The 20,150-nt window shown below is 49.3% G+C and overlaps 2 protein-coding genes across 4 annotated transcripts in view; both read left to right on the forward strand.

Moving 5' to 3' along the window:
- The window catches only part of sns (sticks and stones), a 57,603-nt gene that overhangs the window by 19,021 nt on the left and 18,432 nt on the right, over positions 1-20,150 (forward strand). The window contains exons 3-18 of one of the 3 annotated variants that reach the window (NM_001043067.2): positions 2,072-2,224; positions 4,250-4,423; positions 6,160-6,313; positions 6,431-6,567; positions 8,398-8,565; positions 8,634-8,765; positions 11,419-11,555; positions 12,281-12,434; positions 12,931-13,068; positions 13,364-13,528; positions 13,818-14,096; positions 14,157-14,438; positions 14,524-14,947; positions 15,195-15,361; positions 16,284-16,472; positions 17,443-17,592. In NM_001043067.2, coding sequence (NP_001036532.1) covers positions 2,072-2,224; positions 4,250-4,423; positions 6,160-6,313; positions 6,431-6,567; positions 8,398-8,565; positions 8,634-8,765; positions 11,419-11,555; positions 12,281-12,434; positions 12,931-13,068; positions 13,364-13,528; positions 13,818-14,096; positions 14,157-14,438; positions 14,524-14,947; positions 15,195-15,361; positions 16,284-16,472; positions 17,443-17,592 — 3,003 coding nt within the window. The remainder of the gene's footprint in view (positions 1-2,071; positions 2,225-4,249; positions 4,424-6,159; positions 6,314-6,430; positions 6,568-8,397; positions 8,566-8,633; positions 8,766-11,418; positions 11,556-12,280; positions 12,435-12,930; positions 13,069-13,363; positions 13,529-13,817; positions 14,097-14,156; positions 14,439-14,523; positions 14,948-15,194; positions 15,362-16,283; positions 16,473-17,442; positions 17,593-20,150) is intronic. The other 2 variants (NM_001299284.1, NM_176106.2) reach the window with 2 other exon arrangements.
- Positions 8,882-10,246, forward strand: CG30350 (uncharacterized protein). Its single transcript, NM_165629.2, has one exon. The coding sequence runs from the start codon at positions 9,003-9,005 to the stop codon at positions 10,110-10,112; it is 1,110 nt and encodes a 369-aa protein (NP_724715.1). The 5' UTR covers positions 8,882-9,002; the 3' UTR covers positions 10,113-10,246.

The following is a 20,150-nucleotide window of genomic DNA, read 5'->3' on the forward strand; positions in this document are numbered from 1 at the left end:
CTCCCGGTGCGCATCCCCCTGAAAAGCCCTGCCATGGTGTGCCAAATATTATGAATTTTCAATGCACGTACAGCCCCCTCAAGTCCCCGAGAGTCCAGGGACAATCTGTATAGCCAGCGGTGCCACGGCGACACCAATTTCGGCACACAAAGCCTTTAGTCAAGGTTGCAGCAGGATACGAGATGGGGGATACGGGATGGTGGAGACTGGTAGTCGCGGGATGATCCACGGTTGCCATTGGCGTTTCCTCAGGCGGAAAGGGTTTCGCCTGGCATAACAAGCAATGCATCTGCAGCCTTTGCAAAATACATCGAAAAATTGTTAAGTTTGAAGTCTCTGGAATATTCTTTATCAGACAGTTAATTAAAAGTAGAAACTGTATTTAACAGCACACTTATGTTAGGTTCCACACAATATTTCAAGGATTATTATTCCAATTATTATTAATCCCGTTCGTAAGCCACAGAAGTCGCTGGAAATGTACGGCCTGAAGGAAAATTAGATTAATCAATCAAATACTAAAAGTGCACTCGAAACAAACTTCAATCATATTCGTAAACATGATATGTATGTTAAAGCCATCTTCACCTCTGGGTGTGTTTGTTAATAAACCGGAAAATCATCGGCTTTTACGGTAGAATGCCAACGGTGAAAGGACGAGCATTATGCGAGTGAAAGGAAATACCTGGGCCCCTGATTTCGAAATTACTTTCCTGCATTTGATTTGTTGCGTAATAATATTCGCAGCTTGCGGCTATGCTAAACTAAGCTTAATCAAAGGGGGGGGGGGGCACCGCCACTACGGTGTTGATTTCATTTGTGCCGCAACAAAAGCAATTACCTCTGCGCCGAGTGATGTCGCAGACATGCAGACTCCTCTCCTCTCCGGTGCCCGCAATCTAAGCCACCGTCTTAACCCCATCCCCTTGGAGCCATGGGACTTATTGTACGACATTAAGCATTCATTTTGCATGCTACAACTTCTGGAGCAGTTCGCGGAGCAGCCGGCAACATATGTTGCATGTCAAATGCAGGACGCCCTGAGCCAACTCCTTCGGAGTGTAGGAAGGATCCTACTCCTGCTGTTTTTGCCGCTTAGTGCGATGCAATGGCAATGGCAGCCAAACTCCTTCAGGTGGCATTAAAATAATGCACACGTGCACTTAACTTTATCCTCGTTCCTCGTTGTTTGTTTCGCTGCTCGCTCCTACTTTCCCTGCCCCCGCCGGCTTGCCACTGCATCTTGCATTTGCTGCACTCATGCACCACCCATCGTACACCGCCCACCCACTCGGCACCACCCGGCGTCACTCAGCCATTGTTTCGCCGGTGGCTCGTGTATATTTCAACAGTTTGCCAAGGCATGCCGGCTCAGGCATGCCAGGCTCCTCGCAAATATTGAAACTCATATTTGAGCACATTAACGAGGGACCTGCCTACACGGAGAAAAAGCTTAGCCCAAGATGCCTTTCATTTCAGACACCTTAGGCATACTAATCCATGACAGACATGGTTACATATCCAATATCAAATCATTCAAATCACAACATTGGGTCAAATTTCATCGTATTGCTTTATGCTCATATTTAACATAAAATTGGGGAATACTCTTGAATAGTTTTAAATCGAATATAAAGTTACCATGCTGACCATATTCTTTGAGTGCATCAGTAGATGGGCCGTTTCAAGTGGGTGGTTAACAAGGACGGAATGCTGCATTCTTGGAGCATTCCTTCCCAGTCCCCAGGCCCCAGCCTCCCAGCCACCCAGCAATTCCAACTGCTGTTTCTGTTTCTGCATCGGCGGCCATTCAACCTGGGCCTTCATCAACAATGTCGTCTGTCGTCGCATACACACAATGCATTAGGCAGTGCCACGCCCACAAAATGTCCCGTAATGCCATTGTGGTCCATAATGAGCAAAGCTTCCCTGGCAGCCATTAGCTTTTGTTTCGACCTGCAACCACCATACACCGCCCACCGCCCACCACCCACCACCTTCCATCCGCTGTCCCGCGAACTTCCTTTGTGGCCCGACCCCCCTAATCGTTCCCACTGCTCCTCTCTTCCAGCTCCGCCAGCCTCGATCGAGATCAAAGGTTACAGCCACAATTCCAAGGTGGAGGTGCGCGAGAACCAGGACCTGCAGCTCAAGTGCATCGTGGCCAATGCTAAGCCGGCGGCTCAAATCGTCTGGTATCGCGGTAACGTCGAGTACAAACCAGGTTAGTAGCCACTAAGTCATTACACTTAATGCCCAACCATGTGCCATCAAGCGTGCCAAGATGGTTGCCATCACGCACCTGTCACAAAGGACATCTAGGGAGGGATATGCACGGAAGCTTAAGCTTAATAATGAAATTTCATTTAAGCTGTCTAAACAAATGGATACGTGGATAAGCCACATTACCACATAGCTGTGCTCAAAGAAACTTCTAGTATAAAGTAAACTATTGATTAATCCTCAGGAATAAAATAAATGAGTGTAATAAAAGGCAAGAATAATATTTAATACGCAAATTTCACAAAATTTCGCATACCGCGTGCTAAGACTGTCTCCAGATATCCGAGCTATATTAGACTGACTAAAACAACATGGGTTGCTCGAACATAACAATATACATTTTCTCTTCGAAAGCATTATGCAGAACAAAAAAAGTGTAAATGGGTTTTGGCCAGGCCCTTTTTAGCCGGGATAAGTGCGGATGCGGATTCGGATGCGGGTGTGGAAGTGGAAGTGGGTGTGGATGAGGATGAGGATAAGCCGGGCCCGTGAAGGTGGCGGTGGTGCAGATGGAGATGGGCAAAGTGACGCCTGTCAACCGTTTGGCCATCGCACATGTGATATGATGGAGCGGGGATGCGCAGGATGTGGGGAAAAGGAGGGCTGGCACAGGGAAATGGACGTCGACTTTCGGCCTGATGACGGTGCTTAAATAATAATTTTATACTCCAACAAAGCGCCGACTGTCGATGTTCGGCCCTTATCTGCTCTGCGGTTCGCTATCCTGTCCTGTCCTGTCCAGAATCCCAAGTCCTGCGTCCTTCGTCCTTCATCCTGGACCCCGTGTTTGTGCCTTGTCATTCAGCCGCTGCTGGGCAGTCGGCAAATTGGAAAACAGAGCTGCTGGAAAATATGGAAAAATGCAAATGTCAATGGGTAAATGGTAAATGGGCTAGGCGGATGAAGCGGGAGCGGGAGTGGGTGGGTGGTGGCGCTTAGCCGCCTTCACGACTTTTAATTTTCATAATGATTATGGCCCCTACAACGGTACATGTGGGTGGGGCCAGTTGCCCCTTTTTCCGGGTGGCAGATTTTCCGCTTCTTCCCCGCCATTTGGCCAGTAACGAAATCATTTTAGCACAACTGGCGCGTTAAAAATGCTTAAAATGTGAAACGCACGGCGACGGCGACGATGATGATGGAAATTTTTCGGGTAAACATATAAAAAACAAAGCGGCAAAAAAAAAAAGCATTCAGCCAGCGAAGAGGGTAGAGGGAAGAAAATTCGCAAAACGGCGTTAAAATGTAGGAAAATCCGCAAGGAAATGTGGACAGCGGAAGGAAGCTGCATGATGAATTATGTTTATGACGCAATATGTTGCGGCAGGACTCCGGCCGGACCCCAAGCCATACTATTCCATGGCTTTCGGTGTTTCGGGGTTTACGAGAATGGCCAGTTCCGCCCGGGTCTTGTATCATTTGCAGGCTGTCAGGGGCGCGAGTGTGTGTGTGTGAGTATCTGTGGTGGGGACGCGTAAATGGCGGTTAATGTGGGCAGACGGCCATCTTGGTGATTACCCCGCAGCGAAATGGTGATGCGGGTGGTGTTGGTGGTGCTGCTGCCCACCACAACGATAGTTGGATGGATGGGTGGGGCAGGGACGCAGGAACCATTTTTTAGGCCGCACTTTGCGGCGCAGATGAGGCTCGTTCAAAATTTATAACTGAAAATGATGTCACAAAATACTCTGCTGGTGTGGGATTGATGGGAGTTGCGAAATAGTTATGACTCGAGGCAGTAAACTAAGCACTTTCCAGCAAACTGCAGTAGATATCCGTAGATAGTCCTCCGATAGTAAATCCATCAATAAAAAGTTAAACATCTATGGGGTAGCTTAAAATAACTAAAAACATATCCGATGAACATACCACTATTTAAAGTAATTGGTATTCAAATAATTACTACTTAGAAATATAACAATTCAATTGTAATTGTTAGTAACGAATATATTTGGCTTAATTGCAGAGAAACGCGAGGACACTGTGGAGGAGTCGACGGCCAAGCGGTTCACGACCACGTCGAGCCTGAAACTGAAGCCAGGTCCAGATGACGACTACACGGAGTACACGTGCCAGGCGAGGCACAAGGCTCTCTCGCCGGACATGCCCATGCGGGCCACCGTCCAACTGTCCGTGTTGTGTGAGTAGCTTCTCAGCCTTTCCATCGCCATCTGTTTGTGTGGGGTGGGGCGGATTTCTACTGCGGCTGGTCATGGTGGGGTGGATGCGCCCGGAAGCGACCCAGAGATGCCGGGAATCGGAGGGTTCATGTGGGTGACCTCATTAGCCGGCTCAATTTGCTATACAATTGAACGTGCGTGAACGTGGTGTGTGAGTGTGTGTGTGTGTGGAGTCTCCAAGGAGGAGCAGCCTGCTTCATTCGATGCACTGGAAAACTCATATCTTATAGCGCCCCATTTTTTAACAAATTTAAGTTGAGCAACATTGAAACATACAATAGTTAAAAGACATAAGTCAGTCAGAATATCTTGTCTAGTTTGCAGTGTACACTTGTGTGCATATGAATTAAATACCATTTAAATCGCCTCCATAAGTCAAACTTTAATGCGATTTTCCCGCATACTTAAATGCCTATTATTTTCGTCCAGTGCAGGCAATGAATTTTTTGCACCACCATCCAGCGGCCTCTCCCGATGCGGATGCCATTTGCCATCACGGCCGCTAATTGCGCGATTCGGGCGCGTATTAATTAGTTTTTAAATTCTAATGTGCCGCGCAGCTGCCACTGGATGCCACTGGATGCCAATGTGGATGCGAATTGCGATGCTGCACGGCAGCGGCGGCCATTACGAATGCCAAAAGTCCTCTTATTGATTGTTGCCGTTGGCAGTGGTGGCAGTGGTGGCCGTGGTAGCACTGCTGGAACTGGTGGCACACTGAGGGTGCCGGTGTTTGGCTCCAGGCACCTGCAATAGCCGGAGGCCGTAGCTATGGATGCCACGATGACGATGGCTCCACCTGCACACGCACATTCGAATTAATTATGTTTGTTATTTATGCATAGGCAGCTGGCAAATGGCGATCCCAACTGCCGCAGTTCGTTGGCCATTTCCCGAGCTCGTCGCGATGTAATTGGCACAAAAAAGCGAAAAAAAAATTGAAAATGGCGAAAAATTGAGCCGTGCTATCTGCGAATTCAGGCCGGGAATGAAGGGGGTGCTCGAACGGAATGTATCCCCTTTCATTTCCCTACTGCGGGGTCTTAATTATGGCGCTATTATTGCTTCCCCACAGCCCCATCTCCTCCACGCGCGTACCATATTTCAAGTGATTTTAATTTAATTTTTCGGTGCATGCCTTCGGGGCAGAGTGTGTGTGCCTGGCAGCTTTTGTGCCCCACCTGATTGCTGCTGTTGATTCAATACGGTTGACCGCTTGTCAAATTGTGATAAGGAAAATATATTACAGCCGGTTAAGAGCTGATGCTTTTCGAAAGTTTTCCAGTGGAATGGCGATTCTAGTTGCATTCCATCTGCCGATAATATCCGAAATGTATTCAACACGTACTGTCGCTGCTTTTTCCACTGCTTTGCGGTATTTTACACTATTATTAATCGCCCCCAGTGCGACGCCCACAACAAGTGAAATTACCAACGCCCCGAATCGTAGGCCAAAAAAGGCAAAATCGGGAAATAATACATATGACCGCATAAACGATTTGCATGCAAACACTTCAATTAAAAACGCCACGAATTTCACATGTATTTATACACATATGCGCTCGCCGCACTTTACTTTAGTGTAAATTGAATTTATTTGCGGACAGCAGTTGCAATTAAATATGCGAACTGTAAACACAGCAAACTGCCGGCATTTAGTGTTGTTCTCAAACCGTACTCCCTTCTAATCCCACAGATCCCCCAGGACCGCCCTACATCGAGGGATACTCAGCGGGCGAAACTCTGCGCCGCGGCCAGACGGTGGAGCTCATGTGCCGGAGTCGAGGCGGCAATCCGCCTGCCCAGCTCATCTGGTACAAGAACGGATCCCAGATACGCATGGCCTATAGGTGAGCTACAAATTATCTAATTATTGCAACATAACATACATATATACGTATATAGTACAGGGTACAGGGCGGACCTAGAAATTGATATAATCATATGACACAACTAATCTCTTCCAGAACCTCTGGCCGATTGTCCGAGAACATCTATACCTTCACCGCTGAGGCGGGCGATAACAAGGCGCGATTCCGCTGCGAGGCAAGCAATGTGATGTCCCAGAATCCACTCAAGGCGGAGGTGGAGCTATCCGTGCTGTGTAAGTCGAGTTCCAAAGGATCTGCTTCCAATTTGCGCTGCCTAATTGTGCGTTCCTCATATTTATATATGCAGCCCGGGCTGAGTAGCGTATCAGATTTAATGGGTGTCTAGATTACAGGCCAGGATGCGGGCTAGGGAATCGGAGGGTGGGAAGCCAGCGATGTGGGGACTGGATTGTGTCAACAGCCTGGCTTGCTAGCGACATCTTCCAAATTCCACAGAGCCAGCAGCCCTACTTGGCAGGCGATTCACTGACAGTGGCTGCTAGATTGGAGCCCGGGGATGGAGTACTGGAAACTCGCTCGCTGGCTGTTGCTTTCTTTTGCAATTAAGCTTAAGTTTGCACTTTGAAAGCCTCTCCAGTCTCCGTCCCACTTGGCTTTGTCAAATCAAGCAATGCAAATTCTTTTCAAGTGCCAAATAGCGCAGAGCCCCTCCTCTTCAGTCCCTCGACCTCTGAGCCTCTGAGCCTCTGAGCCTCTGAACCTCTGAATTTCTGAACCTAGCCGTCGCAGCTTGTTAGACTTACAACAATTGCAATCAGGCGCACAAAGCCGACGGGAGGAGCAGCGCGGTGCCAAAGTCGTTAGCGCGACACTCGGACGGACGAATGGACGGACGGTCGGTGGAGACCAGCAAACATTTGCATGCCACATGCACATACCAACCCGCCTCTTTGGCTCATGTGTCTTGTCGCACATGCAAATGGATGAGGCGGCCGCTCAACGCGGCGTATGCGCGATATTTAAATTTGAAGTGCTCGGCAGTCCACTGAAATTGGCATCTTTTACCTGAAGTCGGCTTTAAGTGCGTGGAGGGTTACTCCGCCCTCAGTTAGGCAGAAACTCGTTTAGCTGGCAGCTTCCATTTTATGCGCATACCAATCAAAGCGCCATACAGGTCAGGCCTGCCGACTCGGCCCCATCTTGCCCCAATAAGTATGCCACATTGAGTGGCCAGCACAAACGAATACACCAGCAGTCGCACACTAACACTGCACTGAGAGAAAACATTGGGTTGTCGGTTGGAAAGAACGTGATATACTTCAAGTTTATTAGTATTATTTTCTCAAATTCGCCTTTTACTTAGATCCGCCTTTGTGGTGGATCCTTTCGTCCTGTTCATCGCATAGATAGCAGATGTGGCCTCAGCTGGCGGCCCGAGCTCTTAGCACACGCATTATTTATGTATAACGAATGTGGAACAACAAAACTGAAGACGTAGCAGGAATACATTCAGCATCAGCATTCTTTTGCCCCTCACGAGTGTGTGTGCTAGGGTGTGTGCCCGGAATGAAGATGTATGGTTAAGACGGACCGACGAAAGATGCGAGAAGTTAAGAATTCATAATGTTTATTTATATGCGAAACATATCGAGTCGAAAGTTTCGTATTCCCCGCGCACCATTCCCATGCCCAAGTCCCGGCCCTATATGAAGCCAAAGACAACGCTGCGTATGCGTAATGTATGCACTTATCCATCAAGGCAGCGGCAGTGGCAGCTGCAGCTGCTCCAGCTTCTGCTTCTGTTTCTCTCTGCTTCGACGGCATTAGGTAATAGCTCCGCAGCCGGACGGGCTGTCAGTCACTCAGTCATCATTTGCATGGAGGCGGCATCATGAGCCGACATTCCTCCCCAAGGCTATTAGGAAAGCGGGAAACGGGAAACCAGGGGGTTCTTTGCTATCTGGAGGACAGGAGATACTCGTGTGTGCCTGCTCCGAGCATGCCGCAAGTGAGCCTCGCCGCAAACCTATTACATATTAATGCCTCCTTCATTATGCTACTCCCGGTAACTGAAATCAACCCGAAACCTTCTGCCTTCCCAGTTGCACCCACCCACGTCACCGTAATGGGACCCACCGAGGCGCGCGTCGGCGATATTGTGCCGCTGACATGCACCACCGCGCCATCGAATCCGCCCGCCGAGATCAAATGGATGGTGGGCGGGCGGCAGGTGCGCAATGCCACCTCAAAGACGATTGTCAGTCCCGAGGGTAAGTGCTGTTGCCGGTATGACATAATCCCCTGCCTAATCCATTTCCATCTCTGCCTGTCATCGCAGGCGGTTGGACGACCACCTCGAACATCACCGCCGTCGTGGAGCCCAACAAGCGCTCCCTGGTCGTCATCTGTCACGGACTGAACATGCAGCTGACCGAGAACGTCGTGTCCACCCACACGATCAATGTGCTTTGTAAGTATGCCCGATTCAGTGAACTTACAGCTGAAAATATGCCTCAAATTCGCCAAGCAGGGAAAATTATTCCGAGTAGAAGCAGTAATAGAAAATTCCAGATTCCCATATCAACCCCACATTTCGTTTTTCCTTCAGTTTTAGTTGAATAACGTTTCGGTTAACAATTCCAAGTGGAAAATTCTCGATTTAGCTGCTAGTTTTATTTATTGATAAAGGTCTTTTCGCCCAATTTAAATGGCTGATTTTCCGATGTGTGTGACCCCGTCGCAGCGAGAGTTGGCTCAGCTCACGGAGCAGGAGCGCCTGACCGCCCAGCTGAAGGTAAAGGAGCGCAAGAAGGCGGCCAAGGCCAAGCCGAAGAAGATCCTGGGCGGCCTGCTTATGGTGAATCACATGAAGATGTGGCACCAGCACCGTGAGCGGATCAAGGGGGCGATCAGCACGGTGGACGCCGAAGCGCCCAACTTTCAGGCGGCCCGCATCACCGGAGTGAACAACCTCCGAGACGAGGCGCAAACATTTATGAAGCGCACCAAGGCCAACATCCAGCTGCTGGTGGAGATTTCGCGGACGATGCGCACCCACGGAGCCATCAATCCGTTTCGATACGATACGGTGCACGCCGTCTCCAGTATTCCCATGGCCCTGCTCACCCTGGAGAAACTGGAGCGCGATAATCGCGACTTCGGTCGACGCATTCTGGAGGTAAACAGCGAAGTGGACTCCGGTCTGTCGGACAAGCGGATGCGGGAGGGCAGGAGCTCGACGCCCGTCGCTCCACTGGAGTTGCCGCCCCAAGCAATGGCCAAGTACGAGGCCTTCAACATCCCGCTACCCAAGTCGGATGCCGAACTACGCCGCCTCTTTCGACCGCGTATCTACTTTGACCTCTATCTCAAAGATGCCCGACCACTGGGCAGGTTTGTGGTCCAGCTGTACACAGAGGCTGCTCCGCTGGTGGTGCTGCAGCTGATCAAGTCCTGCATGTGCAATCAGCACTCGAAGTTTATGGTCAAACGACTGTTCCCCAATCTCTGGCTGGAAACCGATTTGATGCTGTCGTCGGACTCGCTACTCCACCAGCCATTGGAGTACGACGCCAAAGTTATTGACCACGGGGCCTCCAGCTACGTATTATCCTTCAGCAAAGCTTACGTCACGGGATTCACCCACCACCTGTCCTTCGCCATCTCGTTCAAGCCGCTTACCGTGGTCAATGGATCCCGCGTGGGATTCGGACGGATTGTGAAGGGCAGCAAGATATGCGAGTGCATTCAGAGTTACGGCACTAAGAACGGAAAGCTCAGCCGGGGTCTGCTTTTTACCAGCTGCGGATTGCTGTAGCCCGCAGGTGGTTCCTATAAATTGTTCATGTGTGCAGGGAATATTTTTGAGCCATGTAAATCGTAGTCAGTACTTTTTAAAATCAATCCCTTCACATAGATGGGGCATGTAGTCAGTATTAAAGTGATGAATTTAATTGATTGTGGGTTGGAAATATTTCAAGAGTATTGGTAAATCTACATTTACCTGCATTTTGAAATATGATTTCAAAGCATACAACAATCTCTGTTCGATATCGCCTTTAAAGGTGATTTTATTCTGTACGCATGGAAAGTAATCCATGTTTATGCCAACTTTCCTATGCCCACACACATCTCTGGTGACCCCCGTGAAAGTCCAACTGGATGTACGCATCCCGGACTTTGACACCACCCCCTTTTGCTGCCGCAGAGTGACACTTCTCCGCCACGCGACAACTGCAAGTGTCTCAAACTCCATTATCCGATGTTCGATGTCACTCTTCATTTGACTCAATTATAAGCGAAGGCAGTGACAAAAAACACGCAGGAAAAAATAGATGTCGGCGAAGGAGGACACCGGGATGCTGGGATTGCGGATTTCTGGGGAAGATGAAAGGACTGACAGGCAAAGTCACTCGATAACAGGTTGAATGGCGTTGGTTCGGTTTGGGGCAGTAGTTAAGCCGATGCCGGGGCTTATTAATAATTGCGATTCTAGTTTCGGTTTATCCATCCAGAGACCTCATGGCTCCGCCTTCGCCCCACCGCTTCTCTGACCCTGCGGTGGATGTCCTTTGTAAGCGCTCTCCTGCAGCGCTAATTAATTTTTCTGACCAACATCACAGGGAAAAAGCAGCGGGGGGGGGGGGGGCGGCAAGAGATTTACATTTATTACCCATACCATGAGCACTGAAAATGACTAACGGACCCCTAAGGTAATGAGCGGTCCTCCTGAGCGTCCACGCCCACGCCCACTCCCAATCCCCCGCCCAGCGCCCAATCAAGGACGAAGGACGATACGATGGTATGTGCATGGTCATGCCTTGAGGATGCGGACGCCCTGCGGATATTTTTACTTTATGCGCGGCAAATTAAATAATTTTAATTTTTATTGTTCGGCCGCTCTTGGCAGCTCTCACGAAGGACACAGCGGTGGGTCCTAGTCCTGGCGCTGCCCTCGAGTCCTTTGCTGTTATTGTTGTAGGCCATAATTTGCTGGCTCGTGGCTAAGTTTTTGGGCCCACAATTCGCTGGACCATTTTCCCTGCTTGGCGCTCCTTTGTTTGTCTCTTTTTTTTGGGAACGTTTTTCTTATCCCGCGCCATGTTCTCCAACTGCCTCCACAGATCCGCCTGCGCCACCATTAATTTCTGGCTATATGGAGGGACAAATTATCCCAGCTGGCTCGGTGCAAAAACTGCTCTGCGTTTCATCAGGCGGCAATCCGCTGGCGACGCTAACATGGTACAAAAACGACAAAAGGGTGAGTGCACAAATTTCCTTTTTTTCCCGGCCTTTGTTTGCATTTTCCGCAGAAAACTCAAACACACACTCGAACACACACACACTTGCATAAACAGTCACACACATACACACACTGAACAAAGAGCGAGCGGCAGGGAGAGAGAGCACTATCAACGGCAGGCAGCAAACATCCGCAAAACAATAATGGCGCTTTTGTTGACCATTTCCGCTTCCGCTTTATGGACTTAAAGTGCTAATGAGCCACTGCAGCCATTGCAGCGCTCTTGTTCTATGCGCTCCTGATGCCAGAGCGATTTCGGTTTTCACACCTTCCGCCCACCACCAATAATCGAGGGAGCACAACTATCGTTAGAACTTTGAACAAAAGGCGGTAAATACGATGGAAAAATAAAACAAGTCACCCACAACCGCAGCTCATCAGCCCACACACTTAAACGACGGAATGTTGGTTGCTGGGTGGTAGGTGGCAGGTGCACCTGCAGTTTCAGGTGCGGCTTCCTGTTTTAGCGTTTCCCATTTGTTGTGGTGTCATAGTTTTCATCTCTGCCCCTCGGGGGACTCATCTGTGTGCCGTGTTTGCTCTCCAGCTCGCTAGCTCGCCCGCTTGCTCGCCCAGATTAGACGACGTTTTATCAGCGAAATTAAAATGCATCCGCCAGATGCGCTCTGCGGAGATGCTTTCCAGCCAGAAAAAAAATATATAAGTACTCCATTCCTTTGCAGATAAACTCGGTCATACGGGCGGCGGACAAATCGGTGTCGGCCGAAATCACCATTCTGGCCAACGTGTCGGACAACCAGGCCCAGTACCGGTGCGAGGCCTCCAACAGCGCCACCGAGATCCCGCTCTTTCAGTCCACCACGCTCAGCGTCCACTGTGAGTATATATCAGAGGTTAATAACACTTTAACCTAAGAAAATAGCTAATAATAAGCAACACAAATAAGTAAATAAATAAGACTACTTATTTCTACTAATCACTTAAAATCGCTTGTAAAATATATCAGTCAAACCCAATAATAACAAACTCTGAAATAGAAAATTCACCATTGGCTTAAAAAGTTTTCCTTACATGAAGAAAATTTTCTTGATCTAGTAAATGTAAGAAATTTTATTAAAAAAAAGGCTTTTATTTAGAAGGGTTATAATTCCAAGTTAATTTCCAAGGTGTTTTCAAGTATCTCTGAATCATAAAGACCAGAATTCGATTTAAAATAAATACAACAGAAGTTATATGTAATAGTTGCAACTTATAATGTAGCTGAATGGTGAACTTGTTTTGTTGAGTGCAGCAGCTGCGCTTTGAATTTGGGAACGGGGAGACTACTGCATCCTTTCTTATTACCCATTTGGGTGTGTGCTCGCTCTTTCAGTTGCCCCGGAGACGGTCAAAATACGCATTGAACCGGAAGAACTGCGACCTGGCATGGAGGCAACTATCATCTGTGACTCGAGCTCCAGCAATCCGCCGGCGAAGCTGTCCTGGTGGAAGGACGGCATACCCATCGAAGGTACGTACGGTATGCAAGGGCATTGCTGCTTGGCCTGCTTGCCTCTTTGGGCCTGGCCAAGCGATTTGGCAATTGGAAGCTTGCCCATCGCAATTCGCCATGGACTTGCCGGCGCCACCAGTGCACTTTGCTGGTGCGAGGCGTTTCCACGACAACATCCGGTTCGCTTGCCAGTCACTAAAATTACGCCCATTTTTTCTCCGTACCCATTCCTACCTCATCCCCTTGCCCTGCCCTATCCGGATCCTGTGTCCCTGTCCGCCCACCGGAACTCCCGACATGCCCCAACCCACAGGCATTAATAACACGTCCAAGCCGGGTCTCTGGGGCGGCACGGTCTCGACGCTAGAGTTCAGGGTGAACGTCACACAGGAAATGAACGGCCAGGTCTACACCTGCCAGAGCGCCAACGAGGCTCTTCAGCGGAGCGCCCACGAGGCAGTCAGCCTGGATGTCCTGTGTAAGTACGTCCCGCCTAATTGCTCAATTAGACGGGATATCCAATCGCTTGCCGATTCCTTAAGAAATTGCACAAAAGAGCGACAGTTGAACTTGTGTCCGATATCCCTAAGCCAATAATGTATCTTTGTATCCTTTGGCTGAACTACCATAGTATGAACCACCACTTAGAACAATTGTAAAATGGTTAAATGTTTCATACAATGAGATAAGGCTTACCAAGAGATATCGGAATAGCCCGGTTAACCAAAGATTTACTGGAACACATTTGGTATATCCTTATTCCCCAGATCGACCCAAGTTCGTGCCGCCGCCCTCGTCGACGGCGGTGGGCGTGGAGGGCGAATCGCTGCAGGTGTCGCTCCAAACTCGGGCCAATCCCACTCCAGTGACCTACAAGTGGACCAAGGATGGCACCACAATACCGCAGGACGGCGATCATCGCATCTTTGCGGATGGCGGCAGCCTGAACTTCACACGGCTGCATCGGGATGATGCGGGAATCTACTCCTGCAGCGCCTCAAACTCGCAGGGAGGAGCCACCCTTAACATCACTGTCGTTGTGGAATGTAAGTACTTTGCGCTGTGTGATTCCCTTTATTAGGCTAATTTCGGCCATCGCCATGCAGACGGAACCACCATTAAGTCGGTGTCTGAGAACATCGTCGTCAATCCTGGCGAGGATGCAATGCTCTCCTGCACCGTGGAGGGCAAACCACTGACCGAGGAGCACGTAAAGTGGGAGCGAGTTGGTTACGACATGACCGTGAAAACATCGACGACCTTCGCGAACGGCACCTCTTACCTGCACATCAAGGACGCGAAGCGGGAGGATGTAGGCAACTTCCGGTGCGTGGCCGACAATCGTGTGGACAATCCAACTAACCGCGATATCCTTCTGATTGTCAAGTGTAAGTGGTTCATAAAGTAAAAGAAAGTAGTCGTCTTACTATGCTTCACTTCCTTTATCCCAATCCACATCTTCCCCTCCTCCAGTTGCACCTGAAATCGCCAAGACTCCCACGCTCTTGCGGGCTGCCAGTGGGACGGGGGAACGTGGTCGTCTGCCTTGTCGGGCACAGGGTTCGCCCAAGCCGCAGTTCATCTGGCGGCAGGACAAGAAGGACCTGCCCATCAACCGCACGTACAAATACGAGGTGGAGGAGCGCAAGATTGATTCGCTGACCTACGAGTCCACCCTCATCGTGGACAAAGTGGCGCCCGCGGACTACGGAGCTTATGAGTGCGTGGCCAGAAACGAATTGGGGGAAGCGGTGGAGACCGTGCGCCTAGAGATCACCTCGCAGCCTGACCCACCCCTCAGCCTGAATATCCTGAACGTCACCCACGACACAGTCACTTTGGCTTGGACTCCGGGATTCGATGGTGGCCTTAAGGCCTCCTACCGAGTGCGTTATAGGTGAGTGACATTCGGACATGCATTCAAAACATGCACGGGTAAAAATTTTTAAAGCTTCTGTAGAGCCAATTTTCTAAGTTATAAGAGTTCACAATATGACAGATTTTTTTTTTAACAAAAAAATCGGATTCATTAAAATAGCGCTACTCTTGAAGATTCAAAAGGGTCCGTTTTCCACATTCTCACAGTTTGCAATTATCACGGGTCCTGGCAATAATGAAATTGCACTCTGCCTTCTCATTTGCAGGATGGCCGACCGCGAGCAGTACAAATACATCGATGGCCTGCCCAACAGCCACAAGCTGACCATCGGCGGGCTGCGCATGAATACACTCTACCTGTTCTCGGTGATGTCCTGGAACGAGCTGGGCCAGAGCTCCTACCTGCCGGATTTGGCGCGGGCGGAGACCAAAGGTAAGTCCGCCCCTCAGTGCGAGGCATTCAAATTAGCCGCGAGTGCCGCACTCGACCAGCAATGCTGACATTGATTTATGCGAGTCCACCATTTGGCTTTTATGGCCACTGCCCACCGGAGCAGGGGTTCGATTCTGCAGAAGAATCGGAGCATCGGTAACTACCACGTGGGGGTGGTAATGGTGGTGGTGATGGTGCCGGGCCAGTTGTCAGGCAGCTATTCGGCAGATTTGTGGAATTAATTAGGTAGCCAGTATGATAAGCAGCTATCAGGCTAATTAGGAGCACGCATGGAATGAGTCATCCGAAATAATTGATGAAGTAAAATTAAACCATATACTGGATTTTGTTGTTTCCGCAGAAATACAGACCGTGCAGGCACGGATCCAAATAAATCAGAGAATTCAAATCAGTTGGGCATGCATGTTCCACAAACGAAATTAGTGATGAAAGTAATTAACCAGCAAGATGTTTACAAATAGATAGACAAACCAGGTGCAGCCATAGACACCCACACAAGCCAATGAATAGTAACCATAAAGATGGGGATACTAGCAGTTATTAGCTAAGGCATCAATGTTTACTTAAATTAAACACAGCATAGTTCTGGTAGAGGTTAAAAGGTTTACAGGGACGTTTGGGAACCCATTTCAACTGGGCCTGCACCACCACCAGCTGGGCTATTCAAATGGACACGACTGTAGTTTATGAAGCGTAAGAAATGGCTTACAGCCAGACGTTACCATGGACTCATATGGAGCCACCTCAATCCGATTTGCTGTCTCACTCAATGATCTCCTCCGACCCTTGCTGCTGTTAATTGGAATTGCATTACGACCATCACCAACGTCAACAAAACGAACGACGCAACCACCGCAAATGGCCACTATCCACCATTCGCGCATCGCATTCCGTCCTCCAGAAGCCCCGCCCCCCTCGCATCCGGCCTCGTCGCTGGGAGGCGGACCGCCGACCACCAGCCAGACGCCGCTGGGCGGCACATCGGGCATGCTCCTGGTGGGCGTGGGCGCCGGCATCGTCGTTGTCCTGCTCAACGTGTTTGTCATCGGCTGCTGCCTGCACAAACGGAACGAGAAGCGCCTCAAGCGAGGTGAGGGGATCCATGAATCCGTGAATCCGGCGGTTGCTGCTGCTGCTGCCACACAGGGAGAAATGTCCAAGAATCCATATCTTTCTTATATCTTAGTGAAAAAGGGTTATAGTTCTCAAACCAGCAGTATAGATATAAGAGCGTTATAAAAAAGTCTGATTAATTTAAACTATGATCGTAAGTAGTTTGCCTTCTTATTTATTCTTGAAATATTTGTGCGCATAAGAGCAATAGTTATAATCTGAGTGTGCTGCCATTATTGCCCCATTGACCAAGACAGGGTTAAATGGGAAGCTGTTGTCGGAGCTGCGGAACCGCGGAGCTCGAGTCCATGGACATTTGAATTCCTAATTCCCCCGGCTCGACTCGCAGTCGCCTCCGTTATTTTCTTTTAATTTGTGGGCGTTGTCAGCGCACGTGCCCGGTGGTCAGCAAATTGCGCAAGGGAATGGGATTGGGATCGGGATCGGGAAGGGAAATGGGTATGGGTATCGGTATAGGGATGGGGATGGCAATGGAATTGGACATCGCGATGGGAATCGCTGTGGAATGGCGATGGCGTCGCTAATTTCATTTGCCATCACATGTTCCGGCTCCGCTTCGCAGGCTCTACGTGATTTGCGTCACTCGCTGGTCGCTAGTCGGTCTCTTTATTTGATTTCGCTGCGTGTGCCCGCCATGCCAACCGAATTCGACCCCTGACCCCTGGCCGTCCCGACCCCAGACCGTCCTTTGTCCGGAGCCCATGGCCGAGTACCCGATTCAGAGTCCAAATCCGAATCCGAGGCGGACGCAAGTGAAACTGGGGCAGCGCGTTCATTGCTATGCTCTGCGCCATTTTATATTTTTATTCCTCACCACGATATTATTCCTTTTTATTACAATTTTTCATTTCATTTCGCATTTATTTATTGTTTTATTTTCGCAACCATATTTTCTTTTGTTTTTTTGCATGGTTCGTTTTGTCAAGGACTTGAACTGATGCCAGCCGAGTTAACCGAGGACTCCAGCAATACACCGAATTTGGTCATAATTGGCATCTCTCTGGCGGCATTCGGCTTCCTCCTGGTCAACGCGTCGCTGGTTGCCTGGTTCTTTGTGCATCAGCGCCGCAAGAAAGGTTATTATTATTATTTATTATTATTATTATTATGACTATTATTTGGGCAGTATATGCACTGCACTGGTTTATTTGCTGTGGCTGCTAGTTGGGATCCGTTTTTGATTGAGGTTACTTCTGAGCGGGGCTGTCGCACTCCGAAATCCACTCCGAGAACCACTAGACAATTGCACTGCCATGTTGCAGCGGCAGCCGGCACCGCTTCCGTGACACCACCGGAAGCGGAAGCGAGCGCGTTGTGCTGCATCCGCTGCCCACTGAGGACGTCGCTTTCTCTTTATGAAGCTCACTAAACAATTTCCTGCATACGCAGGCTCACAGGACCCATCCACTCCACCCGGATCACTTTCCCGCCTTGGCTTCTGGTAATTTCCGCCAGCAACCAATGCAACCAATGCCAAGCATGGCATGGCCAGGATGCGGCAGCCAAGGCAAAAAGTCTCCGGCTGGAGTATAATGATGACAGAAAATAATGATGCATCCTGGGCACCCGGCAGCCAAGAGCTGCTGTTTATTGAACAAGCGTCTCGGACAGCCAGCAAGACAAATGTGCATCGTTTTCTTAGCTGAATGCACAATCTCCCGGAAATCAGATTGCTTTCCCAGTTCACCGGCGGCGGACGGGGTTCAGAGGTCGGGGCGCACGTGTCGACAATTGCTGGACATGTTTGCCGAGGGCTGTTTATTAAAACGAAATTATTTTTCACCACTAGAGTGGAGTGGAGCCAACTTTAAAATGGAATCCCTGATGGCGCCATCAGTCCAATTGTTACCATTTTCCCGACCAGCTTTCCTTAGCCGAGCCACTCCATCCAACTGACTGGCAAATTCGAGACGTGGCCCGCACACACGGCGTATACGCAATGTGCCAGCACAGAATCGCTATTACGTGCCACCGCCAGTCGACTTGCACAGCACATTTGCCGGCTAACCAAATTATTTCCATTGAGCCGGAGTGCATGAGCCGGGCAGCAAATGCGACTGGATCCCGAACTCAATACGGCGGCTAAAGTAGCACATAAAACCACAATAAAGGTCTCGAAATATGAACGAGCGAATGAACGAGCCAGTTTCTGGTTGGGCATGGAGGGATAGTCATTTGACACCATTTCATACTTATATGTTATGTTAAATAATAGTTTCTGTTGCTAAGTAATTATATACGAACAGTTTATATTAACTTAATGCTTCTGTTTTGTTTTAAAAACCATGCTAAATGTAATTCCTTTGCCCAGAGTGTTGGCACCATGTGAACCGTCTTGCAGTTCTGCTTATTTGCTGCTGTATGATGTGTGCTGTGCCATGCAGTTTTCGTAAACATTTGAGTTATGACTTGATTATCATCTCGGGCTCTGTCAGTGGAAAACTTTTGATTCATTAGGCGAGTGAAAAAGGGGACGACACGCCCCGAAACTAAACTAAACTGACTTAATCGGGCAACGAAATGTGGGCCAGTTATTTTTTGACATTTTCAAACGGGAAGCACGAAAAGCATGAACTACAGCCGCAGGACATAAATAAGAAATTTCCCTAAGAATCCCAGGCCGGGCCAGACTCCATTATTTCTGTCCTTCGTTTCGCTGGCAGTGCGGCACAGTTGAACAAATGGCGAGTGCCGGGATACGAATGCAATCCAGCTCCACACAAAAGAAAATTCATATTTCAGTCTTGCTGCAAACAAACACAGAAGCCAAACCGAAAACGAATGCGAATGCGAGTGCGAGCAGCTGAGGAGCTGAGGAAAACCCTCCTGGAAGAAACAACATTTTTATGACAATGTACGGCAAGGGGAGCAGCCGCATCCCCATCCCCATCCCCTTATCCCTGTCAAAAGCCGATAACTGACAATGCCCAAAAGGATTTTTACTTTTCCCGTTTCAGTGTTCACAATTTTTCCATCCATTTCGCTTCTTTTTTCTCTGTGAAGTTGTCAGAGAAACTGGTGCGTTGGCCAGCCGGCGGAGCTGAGAGCTTGGGAATGGTATTGGGTATAGTAGTGGGAGGAGGAGTAGGACTGGCAGTGGAAGTCGGTGGACCCTGTCGGGGGATATCTCTCTGCATATTTCAATGTTTTCGCTGGCGAAACTTGACTTGTGTTTTTGTTGCAGCCCTCGGATATGCATTTTTAATGTGCATTTGTGCCTTTGTGTCAAAATGCCGCATGGCGCACAAAAAGGAAATCCATCCCGCTCCAAATCTCATCTCAACCCAACCCATTTCCCTCGGCCCATCTTATCCTGAACCCGAATCCCACTCATCGGCAAACCAAAGCCCAACCGCACTGGAGGCCGCCTAAGAAGCCTTTCGCTGTAGTTGTCGCTGTCCGATAAACTATGCCAAAAGTCTGCGGTTGGCAGCTGGTTCAGTGGTTCAGCTCCGCCGCCGACTGCCGTTCGTCCGTAGTCCGCTGTCCGTTGTCCGTTGTCCGTGGTCCACTGTCCGCTGTCCGTTCGTTCCGTTGCCGGTCATCGACCACAGTTGCCATGAACAAGAGAGCGGCAGTGACCATCGCATCGCCGCAGCCATAGTCAATGCCCAGTGCCACATATTTCATTCTC

Source organism: Drosophila melanogaster, chromosome 2R, assembly GCF_000001215.4.
Source record: "Drosophila melanogaster chromosome 2R".
Classification (NCBI taxonomy): Eukaryota; Metazoa; Arthropoda; class Insecta; order Diptera; family Drosophilidae; genus Drosophila; species Drosophila melanogaster.

Excerpts from the sequence above, each read along its gene's own strand:
- CG30350 (NM_165629.2), top strand. The coding sequence starts at position 9,003 with ATGGCTGATTTTCCGATGTGTGTGACCCCGTCGCAGCGAGAGTTGGCT.